General features: G+C 57.0%; 3 protein-coding genes across 4 annotated transcripts; all 3 read right to left on the reverse strand.

The window, feature by feature from the left end:
- Positions 1 to 354: 354 nt before the first annotated feature.
- DCXR (dicarbonyl and L-xylulose reductase) lies at positions 355 to 2,339 on the reverse strand. Its single transcript, XM_082442189.1, has 8 exons — positions 2,199 to 2,339; positions 2,018 to 2,115; positions 1,352 to 1,506; positions 1,212 to 1,254; positions 1,036 to 1,135; positions 883 to 947; positions 674 to 791; positions 355 to 554 (listed from the first exon to the last, which is right to left on the reverse strand). The coding sequence occupies exons 1-8, from the start codon at positions 2,248 to 2,250 to the stop codon at positions 451 to 453; spliced, it is 735 nt and encodes a 244-aa protein (XP_082298315.1). The 5' UTR covers positions 2,251 to 2,339; the 3' UTR covers positions 355 to 450.
- A 2,438-nt stretch (positions 2,340 to 4,777) lies between these two features.
- Positions 4,778 to 10,104, reverse strand: LOC309650599 (carbonyl reductase [NADPH] 2-like; the record flags this gene model as incomplete). The annotated part of the gene is given in 8 exon segments (XM_082442212.1): positions 4,778 to 4,881; positions 4,978 to 5,095; positions 5,294 to 5,358; positions 5,468 to 5,782; positions 5,785 to 5,941; positions 6,046 to 6,074; positions 6,077 to 6,142; positions 6,606 to 10,104. Coding segments are annotated over 8 exon segments (909 nt in total). The 5' UTR covers positions 6,661 to 10,104.
- A 4,730-nt stretch (positions 10,105 to 14,834) lies between these two features.
- RFNG (RFNG O-fucosylpeptide 3-beta-N-acetylglucosaminyltransferase) lies at positions 14,835 to 19,185 on the reverse strand. Of its 2 annotated transcripts, none has more exons than XR_014257619.1 (8): positions 18,832 to 19,185; positions 18,120 to 18,168; positions 17,453 to 17,555; positions 17,061 to 17,320; positions 16,777 to 16,865; positions 16,522 to 16,687; positions 15,883 to 15,968; positions 14,835 to 15,809 (listed from the first exon to the last, which is right to left on the reverse strand). XR_014257619.1 is itself a non-coding variant. In XM_082442156.1 (8 exons), the coding sequence occupies exons 1-8, from the start codon at positions 19,117 to 19,119 to the stop codon at positions 15,728 to 15,730; spliced, it is 1,017 nt and encodes a 338-aa protein (XP_082298282.1). In that variant the 5' UTR covers positions 19,120 to 19,183; the 3' UTR covers positions 14,835 to 15,727. The 2 variants fall into 2 exon arrangements, 1 of the variants encoding a protein (XP_082298282.1); XM_082442156.1 differs by having other exon boundaries at positions 17,167 to 17,320; positions 18,832 to 19,183.
- Positions 19,186 to 19,200: the final 15 nt, after the last annotated feature.

Below are 19,200 nucleotides of genomic sequence, written 5' to 3' on the forward strand. Positions count from 1 at the left end.
CAACACACAGCATCCTCAGTTCACTTTTGTCTTATGCATGGACTTCAGGAATGCCAGCCAACATTCATGTTAAAAACACCACTGCTTCCACACCAGAGACCTCTGGACAGGGCCAAAGGCCATCCTCGGTCAAATTCACCACCCTCATCAGGAGCTGGTTTTCTGGAAGGTCCTGCCTCCCAGTCCTGTCAGGGACTTAGCCAGGCCTGAAAATCTCTCGCAGGAGGGACAGGCTGCCACTGGCCCAGGATGTGAGTTGAATGGTTGTCTCTACCTGGGACTCATCCCCACACCCAGCCCTGAGCGCTACATCTTCCGGCCACTTGACTGCAGCCTAGGAATGAGTGTGCAGGCTGGGCAGAAGAATCATGTTTATTGGAGGGATGGGGAAGGGGGGTGGGGGTAAAAGTGGGCTCAGCATGGAACACGGGTGTGTGTGGGTGGAGGGGCTCAGGTAGCCAGGAAGCCTCCATCCACCGGCACAGTGGAGCCCGTGGTCATGCTGCTGCGGTCACTCAGCAGGAAGAGGATGGTGTCTACCACGTTCTCCACCTCTGTGGGCGGGGTGGGGTTCAGGACGTGGTTGAAAGGAGCTGCCCTTCATCCTTCCCTCCCACCCCTCACCTGAGCAAGCCACTGATTCAACTCCCAGCTGGGCTCCCACCCGACTCACCGGCAAACCTGCCAAGCGGGATGCGATCCAGCATGGTCTTGGCCTTCTGGGGGTCGCTCCAGTTGGCCTGGCCCATGGGTGTCATCACCACTGTGGGGTTGAGTGCATTCACACGGATCTGCACTGGGACAGGCAGGGGGTCAGCTGGGTGGGCTGAGGCTCTCTGGGCATGTGGGCTGGGTGATGGGAGGCATCCCAGTAGGGCTCACCTGGTGTGGCCCAAGCTCCAGAGCCATCACCTTGGTCAGCATGTCCAAGGCACCCTTGGTGGAGCCTGTGAGGAGAGACAGCCTGTGTGGAGCCTGAGCTGGCTGCTCAGGCTGGGGGGGTGGGGGGGCAGGGCACAGCCGGGGCTTGCTCACAGTAGACGCTGTGGTTAGTCACTGCGCGCTGGGAGGCCTGGCTAGAGACATTCACGATGGACCCCGGGGCTCCCCGAGCTATTAAGCCTCGGGCCACGATCTGTAATTGCAGAGGAAGCATGAGGCAGAACTGGTGTCACCCCCCAGTTCCCACTCCTGCCCTGAAGGCAGCTCACCTGGGACACCTGGATGACAGCCCGAAGGTTCACGTCGAAAGACCTGGAAGCAGATGGATAGACCCTGGTCAGGGACTCGGACTGCTGCAGCAGGAGACAGCCCTTCCCCCTGGGAGTTCCTCCACCCCACCCTGGCTCACGTGTCACACGCCTCCTTGGTGACCTCCAGGAAGGGCTGCAGCAGTGCCACGGCAGCATTGTTCACCAGCAGATCCACAGGGCCCACGCCGCCCAGCGCTCGCTCCGTGGCCTCCCAGTCACCCAGGTCCACACACACGGGCTCTACCCCAGGGCACTGTGTGTATTAGGTGGTAAGGGGGCACATCTACCAGAGGATTCATGCCCAAGAATGGGTACAGCTGGGCCTCTGACGTGCGAGGGAGAAGGGCTGGGTTTGCATGGCCTTTCAGTTCGACAGGGGTTGGGGTTAGGGGTTCCAGAGGAGCCAGTCACCTTCCTGGGGCTCAGAATCCCAGGCTGCTGCAGGGGGAGGGTAGTTAACTCGGCCTCTGGGCCACTCGGGGCTTCGGGAACTGGAGTCTGGCCCCGCCTCCGGCCAGTCTACTTCCTCCCAGCGCCCGAACGCCTCTGGCCCCGGGCCTGCAAGGCAGCCATTTCTGCCTCCTCCTAAGCCCAGGGGGAGTCGTCGTTCTCCCGACCCGTCGGTACCCAACAGAGGCCGTGCGCCCGGCGTGGGGGAGGGTGTGCAAGAGTCCTTGGCGAACCCTAGCGCCCGGCGCCCGCGTGTCCCGGCCCGCCCTCAGCCTCGCCCGCCGCCCGCTGGGCTGGGACAGGGCGACGCCTACCTCGCGGACCAGGCTGTCCAGGTCGGCCTGGGTGCGGCTCACAGCCACCACTTGTGCACCCGCCGCGTGCAGCGCCTGGACAGTGCTGCGCCCGATGCCTGCAAGGAGCGCGGCTCAGTGCGGGCGCCCCTCCCCGGCCGCCCCCTCCCAGGCCCACCTTTGGCCGCCGCCCCGGGCCCACCTTTGCCCGCCCCAGTGACGAGCGCCCGGCGCCCCGCGAAGCTCAACTCCATGAGATTCAGACCGACCCTGCGCACTGCCGAGGCGCAACTGCCTGCTCGGGTTCAGCTGCGCGCGACCGTCCGGGAGGGCGCGGGGCGGGGCGGGACGCGGCGGGCCAATCGCAGGGCGGTGTCCTGGGGAGGGAGGGAATATTCAAATAGCGGCTTCCCCACGGGGGCGATTGGCCGAAAGGAGTGGGCGCGGCCGGGGCGGGGCAGGCGGGGTCCCCGCTGGACTCTTGGGCGGGGTTTTTCAAACTGCCCTGTGGTGACCCTTAGACCCGGCGTGAAATAGGTTTAGCGGGCCCCGCTAGCATATTTCCCCTGCCAAGATGATTATTACAAAAAAACAGATGTGGTAATTAATACGTAATTATACGTAGCTGTGCGTGAAAGAGATCTCAGGGCTAACATTTTTTTCTTTTGTTTCTGAGAAGAAAAGTTTGGGAAAAAGAATCACATGCTCCCCTCCCCCAGACCTGGGAGTAGCTCACGCAGGCTCACCTGTGCTTAGAGGGAAAGGGTTTGGACAACCCAATAAGCCCGAAGAAGAGGCCAAGACTAACAAAGGTGCGCTTTAGCCTCAAAGGGAGTTGAAACGCTGACTCACCAGACCAACCCACAGAAGGCCACCAGGACTTTAAAAACTTGGATAGGATGGGAAGGGATAGGCTTGGTGTCATGGGGTACCCAGTGGCCAGCAAGGGCAAACATTGCTTCCTGCAGCTTTATGGTCAGAGATATATGTGTGCTCATGTGTCCACATGTGCATTGGCTCCTCCTGTAAAAGCTACTTTGTTCTGTGGGTCATGGTGGGAAAGTCTAGAAACACTGCCCTTGAGGACCTTCTGTGGACAGGAGTAAGGAAGTGGTGATTGCAGGGCCTCTGGGTCACTGTGGCTTTAGGCCCAGAGAGGTGGACAGTCTGGAGGAGAGGGTGGCCGGGGACAGCAGGAGGCACAGGTTTGAGAAGCCCCTGGAGGATAGCCAAGTGAGTCCTCCCTACCAGACCTGGCCCTGTGGTGCAGCCGACACCCTCTAGGCACTGGGCAAACCCTGCCTTCTGCTCCTAACCTTGGACCCTGCCCTCTGCCTGCCAGAAGCCAAGGGGAGGGGGGGAACAGCCCCCAACCTGTCCTTCCTGAAAGGCACATCTGCTTAGGTCCCTTCACTGGCTTTACCTGGCCCCCAGAATGGTGTCCAAATCATTTCACTTGCCCTGTGATCCTCGGTGGACCAGCTGGACTGAGCCAAGCCAGCTTTGGCACAAACCTTGCTCTGGGAGGCCCTGAGGCTGGCTAGAAGTGCCCTCAGCACTCCCCATCCCTGCAACGTGCCCTTCGCTCTCAGCCCAGTGGTACCATTGCCTGGAGCGCCCCACCCCAGCCCCTCATCCCTTGCCCCCTTGCCCAGAGTTGGATACTGCACCAGTCCAGCTGACTGACCACCTCAGGCCTCATCACACCCACACTCAGAAGGCATGGGTCATGTGGAACCTGACCCAGGAGGCAAGCACAGCTGAATCCCAGCAGGGCCTGCAAAACCCTCTATCTGCCCCAGCTGCAGGGCTGTTGTGTCTGGAGTCAGGCCAGGGACAGTAGGTAGAGCAGCAGCTGTGGACCCTTCCCCAGCTGGGGCTGCCCTCTCATGGGTGGTCTTGTGGGGGAAGGTGTGCCCCAAGGCGGAGCTGATTGCTCAGGGTTGGATAAGCTATAATGGTCCAGCACCCCACCCCTCATGCCGGGGGCTGAGCGCTCAGCCCCATCTTCCCTAGGGATAGCCTATGGTCCAGAGCATCTCCCCGCAGCTCCTCAGACCCTCTACCCTCTCCGGCCGGCGGTAGTGGGGGCGGGTTGGGGGGGCATGCTGGGCTGAAGAGTGGAGCCAGAGACTCAGGGGAGGAAAGGTGGCTGCAGGCTGCCTTCTGCCCTCGGCCCACAGAAGGTTGGGTGCTGCGGTTAGGGCGTGGACACGAGGAATCTTCTTGCGAGGAATCTTCTTGCAAGGAATCTTCTTGCAAGGAATCTCGGCCCTTCAGCTCAAGGGCAAGGTCAGCGGTGGAATCCGGCGGGCTTCGGATCTGCCCTCTCTTTACTTCTTCGAAGGTTAACCGGTGCCCCCCAGTCCCTGATCCTCCCCTCCCCAGCCTCGCGGCGTGCCCAGCCAGAGCCCTGGCACGGCTAGCTGCAAGAAAATGGCCTCCATTTAATTAGGCAAATCCACTCCAGCACAGCTGAGGAGACAGTGGGTGGGGACAACAGGGGCGGGTCTCCTGGCACGTGGGTGTGGATGCGGGATGGGCTGGTGGGGCGGAGCCGCGGTGTGTCGTGGAGGTGGGGCCAAGCCGCGGGGCGGGGGCAGCAGGCCGGGCAGTGGGAGATGCGGGGAGGGTCAGGGCGTGGGCGTGGATGGGGCCAGGGGCGTGGTGGGCTGGTGGCCTTGGCGGTCTGGGGGCGGGGCGGTGGGGCGTGGAAGCGGGGCCGGGCGGGGTCGGGCGGAGCCGAGCAACATCCCTCTGGCCGCTCAGAGCACCGCGCTCTTAGGAGGCCAGGTACCCGGCATCCACAAAGATTCCCGAGCCGCTGGTGGGGGCGCTGCGGTCGCTGAGCAGGAAGAGGATGCTGTTGACCACGTCCTCCACCTCTGCGGCGGGTGGCGGGCGGGGTCAGCACGGCTCGGCCCGGCTGTCTGGGCCCGGCCGCCCCAGCCGCGCCCGCCACTCCACGAAGCCCAGCTGACCTGCAAACTGCCTCAGCGGGTGGCGCTCCTTCAGCTTCCGGGCGAACTCGGGGTCAGACAAGGCTTGCTGGCCCATGGCGGTCAGCATCACCGTGGGGTTTACCGAGTTCACCCGGATCTGGGGCCGAGGGGCCGGAGGGGCGGTCTCAGCCGGCGCACGAACCCAGCCCTCACAGACCCCACTGAGCTTGCTTATTCACCCCCTGGCGCCCCCTACCCCCGTTTTCATCCCCAGCCCCACCTCACCCCCACCCTGCGCCTACCTCGTGCCTTCCCAGGCCGGGGCTCCTGGCACCCACAGCTCCCCCATGCCTACCTTGTGCGGCCCCAGCTCCATGGCCATGGCTTTGGTCAGGATGGTCATTTCACCCTTGGTGGAGCCTGTGGGAAGAGGGCAGCACCGAGGACCCTTAAGGATTCAGCCCACTTTGCATGAGGCCCAGCTGCTCCTGCATGGAATGGGGACTCAAGGTTGGGCAGAGGGACTCACTGTAGGCAGCTAGGTTGGGAAGGGTGACATGGGCCGCCATGCTGGAGACGTTCACGCTGGAGCCAGGCACTCCGTGGCTGATCATGCCCAGGCCACAATCTGGAAGCCAAGAGAGGGGGCAGCCTGACCCCACCGCACCCCCGCTTGGGCCATGTCTGCACTGGGCCACATCCTCCCACTGGCTCACCTGAGACACCTGGAACAGCGCAGTTTCACACTGAAGGACCTGGGGGGAGAGGGGACAGTCAGACAGACCATGGCCACGCCCGTCCACTTCCTCAGCAGCCCTCCCCAGTCCACCTCCTCTCCTACTCCTCACCTGTCAAAGGCCTCCTTGGTGGTCTGCAGGAAGGGCTGCAGCAGCGCCACGGCGGCATTGTTCACCAGCACGTCCACAGGGCCCACGCTGCCCAGTGCCCGCTCCATGACCTCCCAGTCACCCAGGTCCACGCACACGGGCTCTACCCTGGGGCCCTGTGGGAAGACATTGGCCAGTGACCAAAGGGAGCGTCCTGGCAGGCTGGTGAGGCATCCCGGAGGGTCACAGGCCTGGGCCATGATGGGGCTGCACACCTCACCTCCTTGGAGAGGCTGACCAGGTCGGCATGGTACTGCTCACAGCCACCACTCGGGCTCCTGGGGCGTGCAGGGCCTTCACGGTGTCCCACCCGATCCCTGCAGGGGTGCACGGGGCAGCCAGATGGTGCAATATGTCTGGGCCAAGGCTGCGGGTGGGGGCAGCAGATTTGCTGCTCAGGAAAGAGCGGTGAGACAGTGCTGGCCAGAGGGTGGTGGCCCGGGGGTCAGGGGTCCGGCCAGCCAGGATCCGGCCAAAGGAGGCCCAGAGGGCAGCCCCTTCCTGCTGGGCCAAGGGAAGAGGCCTTGGCTGGATCCCCCCATCTGCCCAGAGTGATTCTGAGGGCCTCCCTCGCAGGAGGGCTCTTGCATTGACCAGGGAGAGGCTAGCATCATGTCCCAATGGGGCCTGCTGGGTGGTAGGGAGCAGTCCAGGCCCAGATCAGCTGGCTCAGGCACAAAGGGACTTGCAGGCCCCAGCATGGGCCTGTGAGGCTCTGGGTCTGGCCACCTTGCTCTCTAACCTCGGCCCCTCACACACCCCCACCTGCCTCGCTCACACCCATCTTTCCCTGCCCCGTCACCAGGGCCTGAAGGCCACTGAAATTCAGCAGCATGGTGCCAACTCCCAGCCTCTGTACAACAGGAGGTGAGGGCGTGGGGGGTTTATAAGCCCAGGCTGGGGCAGGCTGGGTGGCCAGGCAGGTTTGTGTGTGATGGGGGTGTGGGGTCTGGCTGGAGGAGGGAAGACTGGGGGCACTAGGCGGGGCCAGGCATCAGTGCAGCTTCTGCTTCCTTGTTCGCAGAAACCTGTCTCCTTAGAAGGGGCCACCGTCCTCACCCACAACCCAAAGGTGTCAGCCAGAAGCGCCATCCTGGGTTTTGGAAAAGAAACTAAAAATAAACCCTGGGGTGGGGAACATGCCCCTTCCTGGCTGGCTGGGGACAGGTGCCCTGGAACTGGTCCCTGCAAGCCCTGGGCCTGATGCCCCTGGGTGATGGCCGAGGCCACACAGAGGTCCCTCTGGGGAGTGTTCTCCCAAACACCCACAGCTTAAAAAATCTCCCTACCTCCATCAACCCTCACCCAGATCAAAACCCAGCAGCACTTGCTTCACTCAGCCAAGGCCATCACTACACTCCAGACACATTTTCAAATGCCAAAGATAATTTTTATTTTGAAATAAAAGTTTCACAGTTGCAAGGATAGTAAGAATTCTTTTCCCCTGAGCGATTTGAGAGTAATTTGCAAAACTAACACTCCATCACCCCTAAATAGCTTAGTGTCCGTTTCCTTGGAATAAAGACATTGTCCTACGCAACCACAAAAACACACAATACATGCAACACAACCACAACATAACACACACCATCACAACACAGCACAACTGTCAGAGTCAGAAGAGTAACACCATGCGTCCCTACCACGTGATCCCTAGCTCCCATTCAACTTTCATAAGTTGTCGCAATGATGTTCTTTAAAAAAAAAAAAGAAAAAGCTATATCAAGGTTTAATTGATATATATGACTATGCATATTTAATGTATACAGTTTGATGAGTTTAGACATATGCAAACACCTGTGAAACCATCACCATAGTCAAGGTCATGAGCATATCCATCACCCCCAAGTTTCCTCATACCCATTGGTTTTGTGTTTGTGGTGAGGGCACCTCTCACACAGAATCCCAGTGCTCAGTACCAACTGTGAACTACAGGTCTCTACAACCTGCTTGTCTGGCATAGCTGAGACTTCCACTCCTGTTCTTTATGGCCAAAGGGTCCAGTCCAGGGTCACATGTTGTCTTTGGAGGTCCCGTCTCTCTGTCTCCCTCACTCTGGAACACTCCTTAGTCTTTCCTTGACCCTTATGACCTTGATACTTTTGAAGAATATAGATCAGTTATTTTGTAGAAAGTCCCCTTTATGACCTTGATACTTTTGAAGAATATAGATCAGTTATTTTGTAGAAAGTCCCTCAATTCGGCTTTCCCAGTGTTTCCTTGTAATTAGATGCAGGCTGTGCATCTCTGTCTTGAGCACCATGGAAGTGACACTACGTCCTCACAGCATCCCATCAGCTGGCACCATTTTGATCGGTCCCATCACTGGTGATGTTAACTCTGATCATGGGATGGAAGCGGACATCACTAGGACACCACTTCAATCACTGCATCGCCCTTCCAGGTGCAAAAAGAACACGGCTGCAAATCCTGGACGAAATGTCCCCTGTGTTCCACACCAACTCGGAACTGTGCGGGGAAAGGAGTCTGGAACCCTAGGTTCAGCCTTGCACAATTTACATTGACCAATACAAATCCACCCCAGTCCGTCTAACTTCACTTCCAAGTAAAGCCAATAGCAAAGTCGGCCTGACATAATTCAACCAACAACACACAACCAAATACATGCTACCCTCTCCCCAGAAGGTGACGTAAAGTCCCTTTATCCATCTCTGGGTGATGTTCATTCCTCTTCCAACTGAGTCGCACCCCCCTTATATATCCTGCAACTTATATGCTGATGTAGAAAGATAACCACTATTAACACATATTATGATAGATGGTGAGTGAGAGGGACAAGAGAAGAGAAAAAAAATTGGTTAATATGTACACAAATATATTTGTGTAAAAATGAGGATGAAATTATTATAGTTCTCTTTTCTGCAACTGGTCACATGGTCACATGGCCATAACTACTGCTTATCTTCTTACACTGCCCATATTCTCTTGTCCTCCACTGCCAGGTGGAGTCAGATCTCTGAGGGTACACATTTTGATTCCTGCTTTGAATCTGCTACCATTGTGGCAAGTGTGACCAAGTTGTCTTTGGGGATTAAGTGTGTGGAATTGGGACTTCCCTGATGGTGCAGTGGTTAAGAATCCGCCTGCCAGTGCAGGGGACACGGGTTCGATCCCTGGTCCGGGAAGATCCCACATGCCGTGGAGCAACTAAGCCCGTGTGCCACAACTACTGAGCCTGCATGCCACAACTACTGAAGCCCGTGTGCCTAGAGCCCGTGCTCGGCAACAAAGAGAAGCCACCGCAATGAGAAATCCGTGCACCGCAAGGAAGAGTAGCCCCCGCTCGCCGCAACTAGAGAGAACCCGCACAGCAATGAAGACCCAGCACAGCCAAAAATAATAAATAAATTTATAAAAAAAGAATGATGACTTTCCCTTATAACTGTGTGCAGCACCCAGGAGCTGTAATAGGGAAGAGCCTTGTGTTCTGACAAGGTAATTACTAAAGGGATGTTGCCTATTAGCTTAAATTACACATAATGGCCCATCACTAGGAACCCTGCCTCCCAGGTAAAGAGCGTGAAGCTAAAATACCTTTGTTTAGCTGACATGAAATATCCCAACCAGGCCCACCTGTGAATGGCTGAAGGAAGGAAGAAATTAACACATCCCTTCCAGAGTCTGGCAGAACCAGAACTCTCCCCCCTCCCCTTTTAGTATAAGAAGCCTGAATTCTAACTCGGGGAAGATGGTTCTTTGGGACACTAGTCCACCATCTTCTTGATCTGCTGGCTTTCTGAATAGTTGCTGTTCCTTTGCCCCAACACCTCGTCTCTCAATTTATTGGCCTTTCGTGCAGTGAGCAGTTCGAGCTTGGACTCGGTAACAGAGCCGCCCTCTCAACCTGAGGGGCCTTCCTTCCATATCTCCTCTATTTTTTATATTCCTCCTGTGTGGTCAGGACACTCAAGATGGCTGTCCTCTTGCTCTCTGTACATCCCCCGCAGGACCAGTGCCTGCTTCACTTACACCCTACTCACATGACTGACCTTCTTACATACTTGCGCTAGGCCCCAGCTAGAGATCATTCTTACCAAAGGGGTGGTGAGGGGCGTGCCCCTCTACTGGTTTCCCTGGTAACTAATGAGCCCACCTGATGTCAATTCCCCCTATAACTGGCAATCTCCCCGCCCTGTCCCATCACCACCCCACACACACACACATCGGCCTGGGAGCGAAGGCTGCTGCCATGTCCTGCTTGCCGCCCCGCTGCACACGGTGCGGTGTCGTTCTAGGATGTTGTCTTGGACACGTAAGTTCCCCCACCCATTAAACCACTGACTCCGGGCTCTTTCTTTGATCTTGAAGCTGGGCAAGCACAGGCCTTGTAGGCCTGTGGGGTGCAGCACAACACCTCTTTTATTTCATTTTTCTTCCCCTTACTACTCCTTCCAAAAACGATTTGTACTTACGGACTTTGCTTCACATTCCATATGAGTTAGGAGTGCTTCTAGCTGCAAACAAGGTGATTAACACTGGCTGAAACGTTTCTCTCATAATAACAAATGCATGATGAGAACGTGGCACCAGCAACATCAGAGACCCAGGATCTTTCCCTCTGTCCACTCGGTGAGACGGAGCCAGGACCCTGAGGGCCCTCCCGAGTACAAATCCTTTCCCTGTCCCCTGTTTCTTGTTTGTTGGAAATAGGTTTCATTCAGCTTCCTTGGCCTTCCCTGAGTTCCAAAGGGCAGATTCAAAGAGTTGCTAATCAGGGAAGGGAGGGAATGCAGAAACAAAGGAGGAGCAGTCAAGAAACAATAGTGCAGCCTTGGGGCAGGGTCTTGGTTCCTCCTCAAGGAATATACGTAACAATATCTTTGAGCTCTTCTGCAGGAACTAAGGCCCCCACCGAGTTAGAGGATTGTAACCTCAGGCTGAGCCAAGATTCCTGGAATACTGCCCTGCTACCTCACCACCAACCAATCAGAAGAAAGTCACACCCTGCAGCCTTCACCCCAAATTTCACCTATTAAAATCTTCTCCTGGAAAACCATCTGGGAGTTCAGGTTTTTTTGAGCATGAGTAACCCTTTCTTGTTCTCCTTGCTTGACCCTGCAATCAACCTTTCTCTGCTCCAAACTCCGATGTTTCGGTATGTTTGGCCTCACTCATCGGGCACATGAATTTGCTTTCAGTAACATCAGTGCCACAGCACTCTTTACCTGTTCCAGCTTCCCTGGCTATTATGGTGGCCATGTGACTTCTTCAAGCCAGTGACATATGGGAAATTAACATCCCTACTGGGCTCAGATGGTGTGTATCTAGTATGCCTTCATCCCGCTTTCTCCTCCATTTCACCTAGACGATCCAAGGATGCTGGGCCCCAAGGATATAAGCAGCCTGAGTTCCTGACTCACCACCCATGCATGTCACAGTATGATGTGAACAAATACACTTCCAGGGCTTAGTGGTTTCTGCAGCACAGCCTGGCGCATCCTGACATACATTCTCCAGGTTGGCTTCATTTTTTTTTTTAAGTATAAAAAATTAATTAGTAAACTAATTCTGGCATCATTTGTTGAAAAGACTTTCCCCCCTTGAATTGCTCTGGTGACTCTGTTGGGAACTCTATGATAGTAGAAGCGCGTATCTGTGGCTGGGCTCTGCTGTGTGTCCCACGGATCCATCTGTTGGTCCCAGTGCCAGCGTCACAGTCTCCATACTGTAGTTTTGTGAAATGAAAGTCATATTTTTATGGCAAGACAAGAGATATTCAAACAAAAAATCTTCTCTGCTCTTCGACCTCCCTTCTCCCCTCACTGTGCATCGTGTATCTGCATTAGGCATCAACCAAACCTCCCCCATCAGCAGGAATACCTGCTCAACTGTAAAGACCAACATTCTCCCAGCATCAACAAGACAACTCCTTAAGGGGTAGTATTTCTTTTTTTAATGTTTTTTAAAATTAATTTAATTTAATTTATTTATTTTTGGCTGTGTTGGGTCTTCGTTACTGCACGCGGGCTTTCTCTAGTTGTGGCGAGTGGGGGTTACTATTTGTTGCAATGTGCAGGCTTCTCATTGCAGTGGCTTCTCTTGTCGCGGAGCATGGGCTCTAGGCGCGTGGGCTTCAGTAGTTGTGGTTTATGAGCTCTAGAGCGCAGGCTCAGTAGTTGTGGCTCACAGGCTTAGTCGCTCCGTGGCATTTGGGGTCTTCCCGGACCAGGGCTCGAACCTGTGTCCCCTGCATTGGCAGGCGGATTCTTAACCACTGTGCCACCAGGGAAGCCCAGGGATAGCATTTCTTCCTCATCTTGTATGGGGTCACGTGACCCACCAGGATGACACTTAGATTTGGATCATGTAAATTGTCTATAATACGTCATTTGATGTGCAGCCTTCTGTCTCAAAAAACTTACATAACTGTGCCTTGAATTCTAATGGGTGGAACAGTTCTCAGAGCTTTCTGAGATGCTCTTCCTGGGTTATAATCCTCAAATTTGGCTCAAATAAAAATTTCCATTTCTTTCTTAGATCGACAGATTAATATATATATATTTTTTAATATTTAAAAATATTTTTGGCTGCCTTGGGTCTTCGTTGCTGCACACGGGCTTTCTCTAGTTGTGGCGAGCGGGGACTACTCTTTGCTGTGATGTGCGGGCTTCTCCTTGCACTGGCTTTTGCTGTGGAGCAGGGGCTCTAGGCGCGCGGGCTTCAGTAGTTGTGGCACAAGGGCTCAGTAGTTGTGGCTCTTGGGCTCTAGAGCGCAGGCTCAGTAGTTTCGGTGCACGGGCTTGGTTGCTCCGTGGCACGTGGGATTTCCCTGGACCAGGGCTCGAATCCGTGTCCCCTGCACTAGCAGGCGGGTTCTTAACCACTGCACACTAGGGAAGTCCCTACAGATTAATTTTTTGGCACTTCATAGTAGGTCTTGAAGTCAGGCTGTGTAAGTCCTTCAACTTTGTTCTTTTTCAAGGTTGCTTTTTATATTCTATGTGTTTAGCATTTCCATGTAAAGTTTAGATTCAGCTGGTCAGTTTTTTTGGTAATGTGTTTGTCTGACTTTGGTACCAGAGTAATGCTGGCCTCATAAAACGAATTGGGAAATGTCCTCATCTATTTTCTGGAAGACTGTGTGTAAGATTGATGTTATTCCTTCCCTACATGTTTGATAGAATTCACCAGTGAAACCATCTGATCCTGGAGATTTCTTTATGGGAACGTTTTTGTTCAATTCAAATTATGTAATAAATATAGGGCTATTTCAATTTTTAATTTCATCTTGGCTACTTTTAAAATAACATCTTTATTGAGACATCACTCACACATCAAAAAATGTACAGTTTTGAAGTGTATAATTCACTAGTTTTTTTTATTACATTCACAGAATTGTGTAACCATCACCATAATCTAATTCCAGAATGATGTTAATTCCCATTGGCTTTCTTGCTTTACTCTGCACTGCCCCCTACTGTTTCCATGTTCTCGGAGTCTCTGGGGCCAAGCCTCACCTAGTTAAGCCTCAGCTGGGGATGGGCACGTCTGGCAACTCAAATTTTTTTCACCGTTGTTTGCGTGTCTGAGAATGACCAGGAAAGTAGGTGCTGATTTTGGGGTTACAAATAAGTTTTATCATGTGTGTGAATTTGGAAACACAGAACCTGCAAATAACGAGGATTAACTTTTCATCCCCTCAAAATAAGCCCATACCCATCAGTGGTTATGCCCCATACACCCCAACTCTCCCCAGCCCTGGGGAGCTGGTCCATTTTGCAGGTCACCATTCCTCTGTGCTTGCTCAGTGCCTGGCATGCAATGACATGGGATGGACTGATGCTGAGTAAATAGTTGTCCAAAAAAATGTTAGATGGAGGGCCAAGTACACACAATTTAATTTTGAACCTTAATTAACAAAATTTTAACTTTGATTATACATCTATTATATGTCTACTATACGACATATTTTGTTTGTAAAATAACAAAAAATGGGAAGAAAAAAAACCATTTTTACCAATTTTTGCACTTTTCAGGGACAATCACATAAACATTTTGGTGTGTTTCCTTCCAAGCTTTTTTCTCTCTGAACAATAAATGCCCACTCAGGCAGCCTCAGGGTGCTAGTCAGTCCCACCTCCCCTTAGGGGGTGCTGGGGGGATGGGGGTGACTATTCCTCTGGACCTGGTGAGGGAGGACTCTGTGCCTCCGAGGTGGTCGAGGCTGGCGACCCAGACCTCAGGCGGCTCCAGCTGGGGGAGGGGCCATTTGGTCCAACTGATGCTGTCCTGGGTCTGTGCTGTGTGGATGCCCCAATGGGCTGCGGTCTGGGAGGCTCAGTGTGTGTCTAGGTCTCGGGGGCTGTTACAAATTCACATCTGGGAATGTGAGGGGAGGTGACTGCTGAGCATGGACAGTTCCCAGTGACCTGCCATAAACCCCTCTCCAAGGGACCTCGGTCCGACCACTCAGCCCATGCTGACTCTAACCTGCTTACTGGGTATTGCTGGCCTGCCCTACACACACACACACACACACACACACACACACACACACACACACACACACACACACACACACACACACACACACACACACACACACACACACACACACACCCCTGCCCACACGTACACAGCCACACATGTTCATACCCACATGCATACGTTTACACAGCAACTCCCACATACACGCACGCACACATGTGCTCACCCACACATGCACAAACACATGCTAGTTCCACAGTGTGCTGAAAAAGCAAGCATGACACTCAGGCAGTCTGCCTCCTGGGGCAAGGTCTGTCATGTTTCCATCATTCCCTGCAGGTCTCCCCCCCACACACACATACTCTTCAACTCACACTGAAGAGCCCAGTGGGCAGCTTAAGGCTTGGCTGCGCTGGCAGTGCCGTAAGGAATGCAGATCTGCCTGGCGTGGAGCTGGTCTGGGGCAGAGCCTTCAGGGGGAGGAGCTGGATGCTGTGTGGCCCTATCGGGAGCTGAGCTGCCAGGTGCCACTGGTTAATTAAGACAATGACCGACAGAGAGTAACAATCAAGGCTTTATTCACTCGTTGCAATAGCAGAGCGAGAGACCAGAAGGCAGGCGCTGGCTCCCCTTGTTCTGTTTCCTCCTCCCATGGAAAGGCACTGTCAAGGTCAAGGTGGGTCAGCTGGTGGGATGGGGATGCCTCACTGCAGAGAGGGCCCCACACAAAAGGCTCCTGCTGTTTCATGGACTTGGGGCCCAGGGTGGAGGAAGGGAGGACAAGTACTGAGCAATGAGTCAGAGTGGAGGAAAGTTCTTCAAGTTCCCTCAGTAAGAACCCCTTGGCCGATGGCCCCCAAGAAGGTGGCCTCTGAATGGAGATGCCCTGGCTAGCAGTAAGCTGTGCCCAAGAGCACAGCCAGCCAGAGGGCCTGCATCCTTGAGTGCGGCTCCCCTCAGAAACAGAGAGGTCCTGTCTGGGCTCCAAAGCCTGGTGTGGGGAGGGCGGCTTCCCAAGAGAACGGAGAGTGAAGCATCTGCAGTCACCTTTGCTAAGCTGCAGCATCTCACACACGACCCTGGCCTGGAGTCCCCTCTCCAACAGGTGAGGGGAGCAGGATGGAGCCCTGGGAGTCAGATGTCAGCCCCCTCCCAGGCCCCCAGACCCTAGGGTGAGACCTTTCCTGTGAGAGCTGGGGCTGGGCCCCTGGGCAGGCACACAGCGCTGTCCTCCTCTCCCACAGTGCCAGGTCACCCGGGCCTGCCCGGGGCTGTGGGGAGGCCTCCAAGCCAGTTGGAGCATTTGCTGGGCGCCCTTATCTCCCTGGATGAGGCCATGGCTGTGGCCGCCTGGAGCCCAGGAGGGGAAAGCACTGTTCCTGCTCCCTCAGGCAGGCGGCGCCCACTTGCACCTGGGGCAGAGCCAGAGGCATATTTGGGTCGGATGTCGAAGTTCACCGAGAGGCGAGGTCACTCTGCTTCTGCACAGGACACCAGTCCGTGTCCGGGTAAAGAAGGCAGTGGACAGACTTAAACCTGGGAGGGAAGTGGGAGTCAGGCTGCAAGACGGGTGGGCTGGCCCCAGCACTCCTCCCCACTGCCGGCTCACCGCGTGGGGTCCTGCTGCAGGCTGAAGCCTCCGGCCACGTTCACCACATTATGTGGGTTCTCAGGACCCCCGTAGCTCAAGGTGACCTGGGAGAGAGGAGGAGGGAGAGTCACTCTCCGGGCCAGTGCCTCCCATCCCGTCCTTCACAGGAGATGCCATTCGGCCTCCTGGTTCCCTAGCGCCCCCCACTCAGCGCTCTCAGGGCAGGCTCAGGAACAGCACTGAAGAGTGATGGGGAATGAGAGGCGTGGCCAGCACAGAAGACACCTCAGGGAGGTGGCTGGCGCAAGTCTAGGGGCGAGAGGTCCCCCATCCCCTGCCCAAAGCTGATCCCCCCTCCCTGGGCCAGGTCTGTAACTCCTGTCGCCCCTGAACCACTGCCCATGGCCCTGGTGCCCTGGACCCGCCCGCCTGGGAAGGCGCAGCAGCTGTTCTTTACAAAAGAGCCCCCACGTGAGCCTGGGAGCCCCCTACAGGCAGGACCCTGGGTCACAGCAGCCAGGGTCCAGGGTCCACGGCAACTTTGCCGCAGAGCTGGAACCCACCCCCGCCCTGAGCCCTTGTTCAGCCGGGGAGCCGAGTGCAGGCAGGGGCCCGAGGCAGGGACACCTGCGGAGGCAACGGGCCCAGCGCGCCTACCTGCTGGAGCAGGGTGTCGGGCGGCAGCCTCTGCAGGCTCTCCAGGTGGGAGTGGAACAGCGAGCTGTGCAGCAGGCGGGCGCCCAGCAGCCCCTCCACAATGTAGCCCACCGTGCAGTCGTCCGGCAGCCGAACCCGCTCGGCTGTGCTCATGAAACTGCCCAGGCTGGGGAGCGGAGGGGGGACAGGTCAGCGCCTCCCGAGCCCTGGGCAGCTCCACCTGCGGCAGCCAGCGCCTGCCTGGCCTCCACTCACCTGGCCCATGGGCTCATCTTGAGTGCAAGGCCTCTGCTCAAGCAGAACCCGGCCCCTCCGGTAGCAAACCAGAACTTGACCGTGGTCACCTGAAGGGAAGGGAGCCACCAATCAGGTCTCCTCACCCCAACTCTTCATCTGGGCACTCCAAGGGTCGTCCTTAAGCTGCTCCTTAATGACTCCCTGGTCGATTGGCAGAAGCTTCCCAGGGCACAAGGGCACCGGGGCTTCCACAGCCCAGTTGCCTGTGGCCCCAGCCCCTCCCGCAGCCCCACCTCACTTACCCCAGTTCCTGAAACACTGCATCTGGGTGGATCGGGCACCTGTCCCAGCCCTTCCCTGCTGGGGTCTCCATAGTCTCAGCTGCCCCTCCCCGGCCCCAGCACTCACGGTTCCACCTCCTTGGACCCTCTCTGTGGCCTCGATGGGGTGGTCCAGGCTGGGCCGCCCCAGGTAGACGTCCTGGCTGGGTGAGAAGGTGGACAGCAGCTGCAGCAGGCCTTCGGGGTTTACGTAGTTGTCATCGTCCACATGGCAGAACCACCTGGGAACGTGCAGTCTCTGGAGCGAGCCGGGCCCAGGGGGTGGGGGTGGGGGAGCCCCTGGCCCAGGTGGGGGCCTGGACTCTCACTCAGCTCTGGGGTCTCCAGGGGGCACGGGTGTGGTCACCACATACTTGCGTCCAGACTCAATGAACTTGTCGTATTCCACTGACATCTTGCAGCACAGAGCCTGGCGTGTGTGCACGGCTGAGCAGTTGGTGTTGACGACGTGGCTGCCTGTCCGTTGGAGAGACGGAAGCATGAGGACTGGGGTGAGGCCCGCTGCCAGCCCACCCCACTGAAGTCGGGCAAAATGCGGCTGGCTGGTCGGCACAGGGCCTGTCCTGTTCAAGGCCCGGAAGTCGGACCCAATCACAGCTCTGTCTTGACCTCCTTCAGCTGATCCTGTTGCTGCCCTCCGAGGTCCAGGCAGATGACAACCACTTGGAATCTCATGGGAGAAAACCCACCAGGAAATAGGACTGGGGCAGGACCACACTGCTCTGGGCAGGACTGGAAAGGATGGTTCCCTGCTGGCCCATCTTCAGGGGACATAACTCCAGCCAGAGGCCCTGGGAAGTCAGCCAGTGGCTGAGGGAGGCAGAGCATGGCTGGTAGGGTGGGGCCCTGGACTCCAGGCTCTGTCCTCTACCAGCTGTGCAACTCTAGGCAGGTGCCTTAACACCCCCCCTACCCCGGGCCTTTGTACACAGCAGGGGTCCATGTGGCACTGAACCAAGGGATAGCTGAGAAGGAGGCCCTCGGACATGCCAGCAGGGCTGGGCTGGGGAGGGCACTCACCTTCCTGGAGCTGTAGCTCAGGGTCATCCCCGTCGGTAAAGATGAACGTCTATAGAGAAATAACCTGTGAGGTTTCAAGAGGCACCTCCCAGGGACTCTGGGCCTGGCAGGGCCTTGGCCCTGTGAGCAAGGGTGAAGCTGGAGAGGCGAGGGTGGGCTTGGACGGGATGGGGTCCAGGAGGAGGGAGGGCGGTGTCCCAGTGACAGTCTTCTAGTACTCTCAGCATCCCCAGTGCTGCTGGGGCCAGGCTTGCTCTTGCTGGAGGAGTTTCTGTGGTCTCAGCCCAGTGTCAGCTGGGAAAACCCACCCAAGCCTGGAGCCCGAAAAAGGACAGGAAAGAGTGGGCACTGAGGGTCCTGGGTCCCTGCATACTCAGGCCTGGGGCCTGACTGCCATGCTAGGGACACAGCAGTGGGTAGGGGGTCCTGGGGTGGGGATCCTGGGTGGGGTCCAGGGCGGGGTTGCCAGTTTGGGGATGAGGGAGCGGGGTCCCAAGGCAAGGATGCCAGGGTAGGAGTCCCGGGTGGAGGATCCCGGCGGTGGAAGTCCTGAGGGCGGAGTCCGGGGGGCGGCTGTGCCGGGACTAGGGATGGGGAAGGTCCCGGGCCCGGGGTCCCAAGGTCAGGAATCAGGGGAGCTGGGATCTCGGGGCATGGGAGGGTGCCGGGGGCGGGGGTCCCGGGGTCCGCGGGGTCTCGGGACGGGGCCTACCTGCCGTCGGGCCCGGGAGATCCAGGTGCGCAGCAGCAGCCCCAGGCGCGGCCCGTGGTTCTTCCGGGTGGTCTTGACCGCGATGAAGACGTCGTCGGGCCGCAGGCGGGGGGCGGTGGCGGGCCGGGCAGGGGGAGCGCGTGGGCCGGGGCCGGGGCCGGGGGCCGGGGCCCGGGTCGGGGCCGGCGCGGGCGCGCGGGGTAGCGGCAGTGGCAGCAGCAGCAGCGCGGCCAGGGCCGCGGCCAGCGCGAGGCAGGCCCGGCACAGCGCCCCCCTCGCGCGGCTCATGCGGCCGCGGGACCCGCGGGCACCGCCCGGCCAGGCGCGCCGCGGCCCCTTTAAGAGCCGCCCCGCCCACGCCACGACCCG

This window comes from Balaenoptera physalus, assembly GCF_965194825.1.
Source record: "Balaenoptera physalus genome assembly, chromosome: 20".
Classification (NCBI taxonomy): domain Eukaryota; kingdom Metazoa; phylum Chordata; class Mammalia; order Artiodactyla; family Balaenopteridae; genus Balaenoptera; species Balaenoptera physalus.